The 12,485-nt window shown below is 42.3% G+C and overlaps 1 protein-coding gene across 7 annotated transcripts in view; it reads right to left on the bottom strand.

Moving 5' to 3' along the window:
• The window catches only part of FLI1 (Fli-1 proto-oncogene, ETS transcription factor), a 90,721-nt gene that overhangs the window by 15,927 nt on the left and 62,309 nt on the right, over positions 1–12,485 (bottom strand). For all 7 annotated transcript variants that reach the window (XM_040534100.1, XM_040534096.1, XM_040534095.1 and 4 more), the window contains 2 exons: positions 12,172–12,375; positions 5,549–5,617 (listed from right to left, as the gene is read on the bottom strand). In XM_040534100.1, coding sequence (XP_040390034.1) covers positions 5,549–5,617; positions 12,172–12,375 — 273 coding nt within the window. The remainder of the gene's footprint in view (positions 1–5,548; positions 5,618–12,171; positions 12,376–12,485) is intronic.

The following is a 12,485-nucleotide window of genomic DNA, read 5'->3' on the forward strand; positions in this document are numbered from 1 at the left end:
ATAGCTCTTTTGCTGGGAGAAAAGGAAGGATAATGGTTACTTAGAAAGTGCTCCAGACAAGCTGTCAGGTTGAATTCAGAGAACTGGAGTCTACTCTGGGACAGCGCTGGCTCAGGGTGATCCCTTGTGAGTTGGGTTTCCTGCCTGCTACAGCTTAAAGACAACGATTCTTTGTTTCCAGTTTTTCTGGTGAAAAAACACACGCCTGCCTCCGAAGAGGGTCAGGGAGAAAGCAGACAAAACACTAACTCTGGAATTTCAAAGGAAAACAATTAAAAAAAAAAAAAGAAAGAAAAAAGAAAAATCCAAGAGTGCTAGCTACTGTCTCTCCTGAAATCATAAATCCCTGCTTTGGCCACACAGTCACAACAAAAGAAGCACCAAAAAAGCCTCCCCTTTTTCTGCTACCAAGCTAAAAATGGATAAGGGATATTTCATCACCGGGCACACAAATATCAGCAAACCCTTTAGCGTGTGCAGTTAAGAGGGCGCAAAGCTGCCACTGCTCTTTCTCTGACACGAATAAGACCAGAGGGCTTATAACGTTTGCTGTGAACAAGGGGCCTTGCTGACATACCCAAAAGAAGAGTTTACTGAAACTGGTCAGTAGTTTTCACATGACGACCTTTCAGACCTGAAAAAATGGGCTTTTCAAGAGAAGAATTTTATGCAGGAGTTTGAGATTACTTCCCTGTGGGAACCGTGCTGGTGCAATCGTGCCGCCTGTGCCGCCTGCTTGCCCCTCTCCCTCCTGTCCCCGAAACTTTTGAACTTGTCACCTGAAATTGTCAGCAAATTTGACAAGCAGGAGTGCTGAAGAGTTTTAAAACATTCCTACCAATTTAAAAGAAACTGCTGGGAAAGAGAAGAGATCAGAGAAGATTGCAGCCCGGACTGGGAGAGAAGCTGCAGCTTGGACTCATTTTGGAAGGTACCAAGAAATCGGCATGAGAGGGATGTCATTAATGCTCCGACATCAGGAAACTCTTCCCTGGGAACTCATAATGAACACTGGTACAAACCCGCGGGAAACCACGCTGTGTGAGTTTCAGAGCTCACTGGTTTATCTTTTTTTAATTTGCCAACAACTGAATAAAACAAAAAGCAAATACAACTTATATCCAAACAAAAATACTTACTGTTCAGGAGCGCTTTTATAATGCAAACCTAAACACGTAACAGCGATGGACAAAATCCTTAAGATTTGTATCTTACATTCATGTATTCACAAGCAAATCTCATATATCTTTGAAACTCCAGGTACTGCACCAGCTTTTTCTGTATCCTTCTGCAGAGGTAGATATTTGCTAGAATTTAGGTTGGATTTATGAGACTTCAGGCAGTCCTCATTTACCGCTGTTGTAAGCTAATTATATTGCCTTAGGCTGATCCTGATGTATGCAGGGATAAAGACCCGTGCTGAACCCAGCCTTATAAACAAGATCATATGTAACCTGTAGCCTGGAAGCAAACAGCCACACAGAATCGCTCCCCTAAATTCTCACATGCGATGTGCTGGCGTTGCCCTTATCAGCCGAGCCTTCCTTCATCCCGCTTTGCCGCCTCACTGCACAAATACCTGCTGCAGCGCGTCCCAGCGTATACTGCTAAGCACCACACACGTCGGGTTAGACACGTGTAATTTTACACATCAACACTTAACGGTTCTACCTCTTTGGAAGTTGCCAGCACTCTCCTGCTAAGAGATCGGCACCTGGGTTCAAACCCTGCACAGCGTTTAGGCTTGTATGTTAACCACGTGAGTTATGCAGACCCCAACACGCATGAAAGTAAGCATGGACTTTAAAAATGGGTTGGACTGAGGCCTGAGCTCTCACAAGCATACAGGACACAGCCCTCTGGCCTTCTAAATGTCGTTGTATGCGAATATACTTTCCGTTTCCCTATGGAAACCTACTTAAATGACACCACTCTGAAGGCAAGCAATTTAAAATCTCCAGGGACTTAGGCAGATAATGCAGCCTCAGATTCTTCTCCCGTGTCTCCAGTACCTACAGCAGGTCAGTCATGACTCCAAACAGTCACGGAAAATGAAACAGACCATCTCTCTCGTGGAGTGCTGGGAGAGGGACACAAATCTTTCCATTCAGCAATGAGAGCAACCTCGTTTCATTTTCCAGAAAATAGTTCTCTCGCCAGAAAATACTGGTGATTTTCATTACAGCAATTTATTTCTCAAAGGCAGCTGAAGACAATTTGTACCAATGACGCTAAATACCATACTTTTGAGTGTTTATGAGGCTGAGGAGCAAAGAAGCTTGGGCAACAACAAGAGTCCTTTGAACACGACCAGGATTCTACCTACATGAATCTGCGAACAAAAGAAATATGCTTTATGCACCTATGCACCAGCCATATAAATTTACAGTATCTGTTTCTGTCCTGACAGCAGTTCAAGTCCCCTAAAGAAGTGCTACAGATTCTTCTGGCACATGTGTAGAACTGGCATCACAGAAGAGAAGTGAGGGGGCAGAAAATGGAAAGAAAAAAAGGAGTAAAGCCTGCAGCTGCAGCCAGACAAGGCAGTTCTGTCTCCAGAGCCATGGCATGAAAGCCAGGCCTGTGACAGCAGTGCTGCCCTCGCTGACTGTCCTTGCTGCTATGCCCGCAGCAAGGTGGGGAGGGTAGAGCCTTATGCAGCTTCCCTCCCAGGCTCTGGAACATCTGCATCTGCCTGTGCTGCAGCCATACCTTTTATTGCCACGTAGGCTGGCTTTCACAGTCTGTGCATGGAATATGTTGCATACAGTGGAAGCATATGCAAAGCATGCATTTGCCCCTGGAATTTGCACAAGTAGGATATTTGCATTAGCTATGTGCTCTTGGAGAGTGCGCAAGCAAAATTACGGGAGAGTGAAGAAAACATCATTTTTTCCTGTCTCTGACATGCATTGTGCTATTCCATCACCTCCTCCTGCTCTGCTTTTGTGTCCTCGAGGGAAAGTGGCTAGAAAGATTTGACTGTCTGTTTTCGTTCACAGGCATAGAGAGAAGAAAAATTTACAGGGTTACTGTAACCCTGAATCTACAGGGTTAGATTCATAATGCATTAACATAAAAAAAAAAAAAAAGTTTAACCTTTTGGGGAGCTAAGTTGACAGGAAAATACTTAAGAAAATAATCGTGATTTTTAACCTTAAATTCCTTTTCACCATCATTGTGAAGCCAGCCCATTAAAAAGCCTTAGAAGGAAGCAAAGAAAATGTTATTTTCTAATGGACTGGACCAAGACTGAGAAATTCCAAGTCCAGTTTTATGTCCATCACAAGTTATATTGGACAAGACACTCAACTCTGCTCCCCCGATTCCTTATCTGTCAGCCTGTCATGTTCACATGTCTCTTATCCTGTCATCTTATCTCACTAATAATATTTGGAGCATGAATCATTTACAGTAAATTGAAATTGGTCAGTTTATGCTAGAACTGTATTCAAACGTTAAATGAAGGCGAAGGAAATTTATGCACTGTAGGATGAAATTGAAGAGTAAAAGATGGGATTTAACATTTCTACGCTAGTTCTTAATTTTTATTTGAATATCCCATGGGTGTGTTTAGTCCTTTATTGACACATGATGAAAGTACCATGTAAAGTAAAAATGCCTGGCTGACAGAAATCAAATGCAAAGTTCTTTCAGCTGCACTAAAGAAACACACTGGAGGGTAGTAAAAAGTGGAAGGAGGGGGAGGAACATTTTTCCCCTCAAATTTCTTTCTGCCCGAGTGACTGTAGGCCCAACTCGGAAAGATAAAGGGTATAAAAAATTCAGAGGAGTGCAATTTCACATGGAGCATTTCTCTTTAATAAAAAATCACAGCTTTCTTCCCTTTATGTTTATCAACCACCTGGCCTGAGACAGAAAGAGCATGGTCTTGGATGCATGTGTTTATGGGGGAAATTGTGGGGGAGCATGTGCATGTGTGCCTGCTTTATTCAAATAGGAGCTAGCCAAGCTTTTATTAATTTTAAATAGATAACTGTTAGCATCAAAACAGTCAGTCACAGAAAAACCTGAATGGCTTTGTTTTTGTAATGTACCATATTTTATCAACTAATGCCTGTCTCATAAAGAGAGAACAGCATGCCAGGGAACAGAGCGCTCAAGTGGATGGTTATGTATTGGACAAAAGAAGCTGCTGCAAAAAGCAGCACTGATATTGTGTCCAGGGTCCAAGACAGATGTTGGAGATGAAATGCAGTGTGGTACAACACGAGAGAAGTGCTGGCTCTGAGAGCAGTGTTACTCAATGAAGCAGCCAGACACACCATGTAGAAGCTTGTTAAATGTGTGATCTCAGTTTGCTGTAGCCTTTCAGTGAAATCGGGTTTTGTCTTTCTCCAGCTGCTTACATAAGAGACTTTCTGCTTTTCCCCACTGCTCTTTGAAATACAAACTTGTGGTTCATCAATGAAGCCATGTTCTCCTGAAAAGCATAGAAATGTTCATATACTAGGTGAGGAAACTCTGTCAGAATGAGAGTACACATTAGATTTCACACCTTCACCTCAATTTTTTTTCAAATGGAAGCACTGAATACTGTTTAGTGAACGAAAACAACATCCCTGCACTTGCACTAAGTGAAAGGAAGACCGAAGTCAAGGCTCCTAGTCCCACATGGCAAGTTACTGAGCACAGGAACAGATTTTTGCACTATAACACCCTGCTTGTCCCTTACCAAGTCAACTGTCTGATTGTGACTTACTGTCTTAGCTAGGTAAGGGATGTGTGTCATACTCATTACAACAACTGTCGTTATTTTATCATCACTGAGAATCCATTCATTAAAAATAAGAAAAAGGAATAGGACTGCAGCTGTGGAGAAAAACCTGAAAAACCTGACTGAACGATATAAAAATAAAAATATATATTTTATTGATATAAAAATATCAAAACCCTTACAGAGCCCAAAGTGTTTCATTAACCTCTAAACTTCAAGGTTTCTAAACTCCATCTATATGATCCATGAATCTTCAGAATTTCCAATAGATTAAAGATTTGGGAATCAACTGTTATTTGAAAAAGGAAATTAAAATGTTTCAAAAAGAAAGTGGCAAAAGAACACACTAGGTCTTCTTTGCCGGTTGAAACTAATGGACAGATTTATGAATGGTTTTGGAAGACCTGAGTGGCTTTTATTCTGTAACGGAATCTGTTGTGAGAAAATTTTATCCATTCAACTACAAATTTATGCAGAGAGGAATACTGTCTCAATCCTTGCTGTGTATCTGAGATTTAAAACTGTTTCACATAAAGAACAGAAAAAATGGCATCAGCTCATCAATTCAGTAATACACAAGTGTGAAAATGACAGATATAAATTTTATGCCACATCACTGGCCAGAGAAGCAGAGATGTGACTTTCAGCATGGACGGGGCTTGCAAACTATTCCATTTTAAACAGGTCGTGCATGCACTGATCACAATGTTTTCATGCCAAGGACATTATAAAAAAGGCCTACTTTTTAACCCAACCAAAAATAATTCCACAAGCGCAGGAAGCCAGGACATTTATATGCAAAAGACTGACCTTCTTTGGTGGCAAGACGTGAGGAAGCTTCTGTGTGGGATGGAGTATTGTAGACCAGCAGTGAGCTACCTGCAATGAGAAGAAAAGGAGTTATTGCACTTTGAATGTACTCTGCCAGTGGGGGAACCATTCAGCCAGGTAGAAAACCCTATTTCTGGGATCTAAAGACCAAATTTTTGTGGTAATTAGGCACACAGTTTCTATGACAGGTAAGAAGTTCTTTTAAAAGTGTTGTAGCTCAGCTGTATGTCACGTATGTGCTACTGTTTCTGCACTTGCAATCAAAACCAAGACTTTTGCCTCCTTCACAAAGCACTTTAAGGTCCTCTGTTGAAAACTGATATAAAAGGGGAGGTTGTATAGTACATTTATACAGGTACAATGTGTAACACAACAGAGCCTCTAGAAATTACAGTGGCACAGACTATAGTACAGGATAAGGAAGAAGCTTTCCTCACCCTCTCTCGCTATGATAGAGAAATTTCCTGTTTGAGGAACACACAGTAGAAGTGACATGAATTGCACTGTCAGGATCTGAACATTTTTAGAGCGTCACATGCTTGGTTTTGGGCTGACAGCTGCACAAATCTGATTGGTATTCCTGCATCTGCCATGCTTTGTGCAAGGTAGCTTTCTTGGTTCAGAGCGGTCTTTCCATCGAGTCCGACTTGAAACAAAAACACTCAAGAGGAGCACAAAAAAGAACTAATTGGAAGGGTTTTTGTTTTGCACTGTCTGTGGTGGAAATGTTCCTTCCTAAGCATTTTACTTTGCCTCTCCCACAAACTCCTTTGGAAGTGGAGGAAGAGGCCCTGTGAGCTCTTGGAAGCCAGCATGTAATACACATTTCATGGTTGTCTAGTTATATGTGTTTACACTACATAATTTCTAGGCTCACTTTTCCTACAGCTCTTTGAAAAAGTTTCCACTGCATCAGGCAGTGACATTCTTAACAAGGGCCAGGGCCCTTCTCAGTAAGGACTGATGCTGTGACCTGGAGCGGGGCAGCAATCCTGCTGCGGGATGGGAGGGGTGAGAAGTGCTCTCACAGACACTTTCTGCTCTTCATATCTACATGTCCCTCTATTCAGTGAGACTCTGTCCCAGGTAAGGTCCTTCCTAAGCTTTGTCCTAGGCAACACGTAGCAAACTACAGATTTCTGTTTATGATATGCTGCCCCTGAACATCTCCAGATTTTTTGGCAGGACCAGGAATACCTCTTTTGCAGGTACCATAATGCTAGGTGATTAGGATCTTGTGACTAAACCATGCAGTCCCCACATTCCTCTAATCCACATGATCCCAAATAGCACTGACCTCACTTGCCCCTCAATAGCATTCACAGTATGCCTTACTTTCCTGTGAGAGCTGAGGAGCATTTCCCTGCCAGAAGTAATAGCCGTTGCAGGTGTTGGATCTTATTAGTCCTGTGTTCCTGTGTTCCTATAGATTTCTTTTCTTCCCCAAAAGCAAACAAAGCCAAAGACATGCAAGCATGTACACAGAGGTAGAAGGTATTGAAAGCCAGGGCTGCACTAACTGGGAAAACAAATCCTACTCATAAAGACCGGAGGATGGATGCTACCAGAGGCTGCAAGTCAGTGGATGTTTTGGAAGAGCAGGATGGATAACATGGTAAACTAAGAGGGAGAGTTCAAAAGATCCCTGAGATACCTTGAACATGAGGGTTTCAGATAGCTATAGTGATTGTTAGAAATATTTAGAGGGCGTGGCTGGAGTTTTGCTGCTGCTGGAGGAGCTGCAATAGCTTTGTCCACCTAACTCATGTTTTCATCACATGGTTTCTGGCTTTGGTGCTTCTTTCTTGAATATCTGTGGGTAAACTCCTGTCCACCACTTTCCCCTTTCCAGGTTATTTGAAGTGGATCCTGAATGCAAGACCCAGCCTCGCTTGCCCCAGCCAGACAGGGAAGTGCTGGGGAATTCAGAAATGCGGCTTTCAATGACTAAATAGGCTGCAAATGCCTGGGGTGGGGGTGGGGTGATGAATAGCACTGAACAAGCTTGTACGATCAACCTATGGCTACTTTATGCTAAAAAATGCAGCCCAAACCAGTGGAAGGGGACAGCACCTCCCCCAGTTTAATTGCTAAAAGTTCTCACCTTTGCCCGACAGTCTGAGGTTTCTGGTGGGAACACCACAGAAAAGGAAATGTGTTTCCTATTAAGGGTTTTCAATGAAGGAGGAAAAGAGAGAAAGCCAGAGACACAGATCAGGACAGAGAGAAGCAGACAGACAGACAGAGGCCAGGCTGCTCCCTCCCTCCCTCATGTTAGGGCAAAACTTTGGCTGTGATGAATTTTCATTTGGTTCTTATTCCCCCTACCCCTTGCTGGGCCAGTGACAGCTTAGATAAAATCAGCCCTTTCTGGAAACACTGGTAAAAAGTGCAGGGCTATTCTTCTATAATTAATATCAGACATATTATCTTATGGCTCTTTTTTTTTTTATTTATATTTCTTTATATTTTATATTTCTTATTATATTTTATATTTCTTCTTTTATTTCTCCTGCATTAATTAAAAAGGAAGATGGAAAAGGAATGGAAAGCAGAGAAGGAGAGTTTCTTCTCCATAAAGCCTTCCTTTTCGCAAGGCAGCTCGCAGCATATCTCGCTTTCACAATCCTGAAGTCTATTTAACCTGTGTTTTTTATCCTGACCTTCTGAAGGCCGTGTGTGCTTCCCTCCACATCTCCTGGTAGAATCAGGGTTCTGCTGCATTTAGCTGTATAGTTTAGTTTGGCATTAATATATGGATCAAAACCACAAAGCAGCTTTCTGCTTCCAGTCCCAGCCACAGTCTCACTCTTTCCCCTTCGGGCGCTTTTCATTTGTACACACCCCACACAACTCACCCCCATAACTAGAGAGGAAAAGGACAGGAGGTGACAGTTCAGGTTTCTTTTGATGCTCATCCTAAACGTAGCATGAAAACATTCAGATCTCCCTTCCCACCCCCCACTAGCTGACTGGAGAAGATTCACCGGGCAGACAGAAAAAGACACCGACACGGCAGTCGGTCAGCCTGGAGCCCGACAGCACAGAGGGAAGAGCAACAAAAAGTAAAAACCAAGGCATGGCTTCGCAATTCCAGAGAGGAAACTTGAAATAACACTTCAAGAAATATGATTGCTTTGGGGGCAAAACCAGTATGTTGCCTGGAAAAAATACTCAGGGGTCTCTTGAATGACTGCAAAGGATAGAGTGGGTTCTGTGGGTCTGAAATGTCCTGAGGATCAGAGATGTGTCAATTCCTGGATGCTTCAGTGGGTTACAGAAACAAGAAACAACTGTCCAGTTCTGATCCAGACCTAGATTCTGTCTGAAGGCTAAAGGTGCTGTGATCTTAGTGCTTAGGTGCTTAGTGTCATCTATATTAAATAGCTCACCCGAACCTTCTATCGCCAAAACTAAGATTGAGCTTTTGTTGAGGTCTTGCAGATATTACCAGTTTACTTTTTCAGTCTGGACTCAGATGTGCCAAAACTACTTTATAATGTTTTTACCCTGATCTGGAGTGTAAAATGTTGAAAACCTTCTGAGGAAGCTCATTATCAGGACTGTCCTGACCAGTGAACACGCTCTGAAAGTTCAGCTCAGCTTTGTTTCATGGAAAACAAAAATCAAAGTTTAGGATTCACTGGTCATCACAAATACCGCTTAACATCCTGAGAGGACAAATACCTTTCAAGAAAGAGACTGGGCACATGTAGTCTAGCCCATAGACCTCTGACTCCCCCAGATTCTCCTGTGTTTTGTTGCCATCACGCATTCTCTGCCCTCCACAGTTACGGAGCTGGATGTCTCTGAAACAAACAGCTTCACAAAGGGGAAAATTCAAGAAAAAAAGACCATCTCCCCATGGCACTGAGCTCAGAGGCTCGGCACTAAACATCCGCTGGAAATCGGTCTGGAAAAACAATAAGCTCCTTTCGAAGGCGTTACTCCGTGAGGGAGTTAACCAGCAATCCAGAAACCAGACTGTCATTAGGCAGCACTAGGAACAGCTGCATGGAAAGGAATGCTCTTCAGAGGCTGCCCGACCTCCACTCAGACAGGAGCTTGCTTTAATAAGGACAGCTCTTGTATGACGTCTTAGAACAGCCCAAGGGGCTGAACAGAGAGAAATCTGTAATCATAAAAGCTAGGGACGGAGTGGGATTGAATTCTCCTTTCGTATGCATCCCAGTAAAAGTGAAGTAACTAATTTGTCTGAATCCAGCAAAGTTGCTTGGGTTTTGCACTAGCTTAATAGCATGGAAATCATTGTAGGCATTCCCCTAGCAGAATATTATATTTTTATGATTATTATTCAGCATGTACCGCAGCAGCAGTTACACGTTCCAACTGTGTTAGGACTCCATTGTGCTGGCTCTTGAGAGACACGAGGCACAATCCCCGTTCCACAGTTTTGCCATCTCAACAGCCAAGACAATAAGAGGACCAAGAAAGCAGTATCACCAGCTCCATTTTAGAGAAAGTAAAAAGGAAGCACAGAAAAATTCAGGCAAAGGTTTAATTTCAGGCATAAAACGTGGTAGGTGAATTAAGGGTCTGCCATCCTGAATTTCAGTGTGTGCTCTTGCTTCAGAGGTCAGTGTGACCAGACTTTTAATTTAGGTACGTCAGATATCTAAAGTTAGGTAGGATCAATCAGAAATTTGCTCCAAAATAAATGGAAGGCAGCCAATAGTAAAGGCAGCAATTCAATCCAGGTCTTCAGGCTTATGCCATGAGAACAAGGATGCAGTTCCTCTAATACTCTCTTTGAGCATCCCAAGTGATGGAATATCTAGCACATTGAAGATGCTGTCTGGAGCTAAATCAACAAAAGAATCCCACTCCTCTGTCAACTTTCTCAAATTCCACATCTTTCTTTAATTCAAAAAACACACAACTCCTTCTTCATCTCTTTCTGTGAATTCTCAAGCCTTATCAATGAGACAATTCAAAAGAAAGTGTCTCACTTGAGTATTTATCTTGTGGGAATTTAAAAACATTTCCGGTTACAAAGTGTCTGAGTTGCCCAGCTAAAGTCAGCAGGTTTGTTCGGAGCAACACTGGCTTCACAAAGTGCCTTAAGATTTCCCATAAAAATGTGTAATTCTGTATGCGAACCTTAGTTAGAAAACTATTTGTGCCTGCAATAACCTTGAAGTGTTCTGTGAACCAGAAGCTCTTTGCTGATGAAACAGGATGAAATTTGTGAATTGTTTTGGACGGGATTTTTTTTTTTTTTTTAAATTGTGAAGTCACAAGGGACAAAAACTGTTCAAATCCAACAATTCGGTTATTTGTTGTGAATCATTTCCTTGGCTCAGCTTCTCAAACAAAATAAAGGTGGGGCTTACAGAGGCACCCATCTGTGATCTAACTCTTGTCCCACAGTAATCTGTAAAACTCCCACTGATTTTAGCAGGGGTAGGGAGAGACCAGTGCTGAACAGCTTTGAAGAAAACACCCTAAATAAATGCTGTCTCGCTGCTTTATTGCAGTGGCCAGATGAAGACATCTTCATCTGCCTTTACATCACAATTTGATTTCCCAGTAGAGAAAATATGCTTTTTTCTTTCTTTCTCTGCCTTCCCACCATGCTCTATGACAACTTCCCCTGATTTTTCAGTCCTCAGATAATTATACTCCTGTAAAAACTGCCACTTGAAAAAATATTGAAGCATGTGGGATTTAGCTCCTGTTCTCTGGTCTCATCATAATGCAATTATCCTTAGCACACCTTTGTGAAGAAAGGAAATGCTTTCACCTCCATTCTATAGATGAAGAGGGGACATACAGAAGCTATGGACATGCTCATGGTTGTCCAGGAAGTCTCAGACTTCCCGGCCTCAGGAGCGTGATGATTCCTGTTTGGGTTGCTGCAGTAGGCTTTTATACAAGTTACTCAGAAGACTGCTCATAGCTTCTGTTTTAGGGCTTAATACAGCAAAAAAAGAATATTGGACCCATCACATAGTCTTGTTTGGGACAGAAAGTGGCAATAATGAGGTGCACAAAACTTGGGTGTTTTTGAATACTAGGTCATTTGCATGATGTCTTCTTCAATGCACTTACATCTGGGGAATCGCTCTTGTATTTTTTCCTATTGCCAACAGATGTGGGTCTCCAGAAATAAAGAAAATCTCCAACTCTGGCCTGTTGTGGGTCCTATTGTGAAGCAATAGTTACCAGAAGCCTTGGGGGAAAGTGTACAGCCCTCTAACTGCAAAGTTACAGAATAATTTGCCTGTGACCCATCAGTTAATGGTTGGTTTAATCTCCACAGCAAATGTATGTATTTTTATCATATTGTCACAGATGTTTTTATTATCTGTAAGACTATCTAATCTTCTTAAGAGTTCTGCTCAGTTCTTCACCTCCCTGATATCTTGTAGCTCCACTAACTCCATCTAAGCTATAATAAGCTTTCCGACCCGATTTTTATTCCTCTCTTCCTTGTTTGCACTCTCTGTTTGCCTTTCTCTGTTCTTTTCCCCTTATCCTTGCTACTATTTGTCTGCAAGAAGAGCCCCAGAACTTCAATACTCGTATGTAACTTATCAGCATGTCACAGTAGGGCTGGGATGAGTCAGGCCAATACTTACTTTCCCTGAGGTAACTGAGGTGAGACAACAGAACTTCTGTGTTGTAGAGGGAGGTGGTTCGGAGGAAGTCATCCTTGTTCATTTTGCAGAGCTCCTTGCCATCCATATTCTGGAAGAGGGTGGTGTCAATCTCCATTAATCCATACTCCTTTATGGCCCATTCCAGCCACTGGCGCACGTGTTCCTGGGTCCATAGGGTGGGATCTGGCAGAAAAGCACAAAGGATGGTAACATTATATGTGAGCCTCAAGCCTGTAGCGCTCAGTGTAGCCCAACCAAAGCACTAACCATTGTTTCTACAACCAAATGGATTT

This window comes from Cygnus olor, chromosome 22 (assembly GCF_009769625.2).
Source record: "Cygnus olor isolate bCygOlo1 chromosome 22, bCygOlo1.pri.v2, whole genome shotgun sequence".
In the NCBI taxonomy this organism is placed as follows: domain Eukaryota; kingdom Metazoa; phylum Chordata; class Aves; order Anseriformes; family Anatidae; genus Cygnus; species Cygnus olor.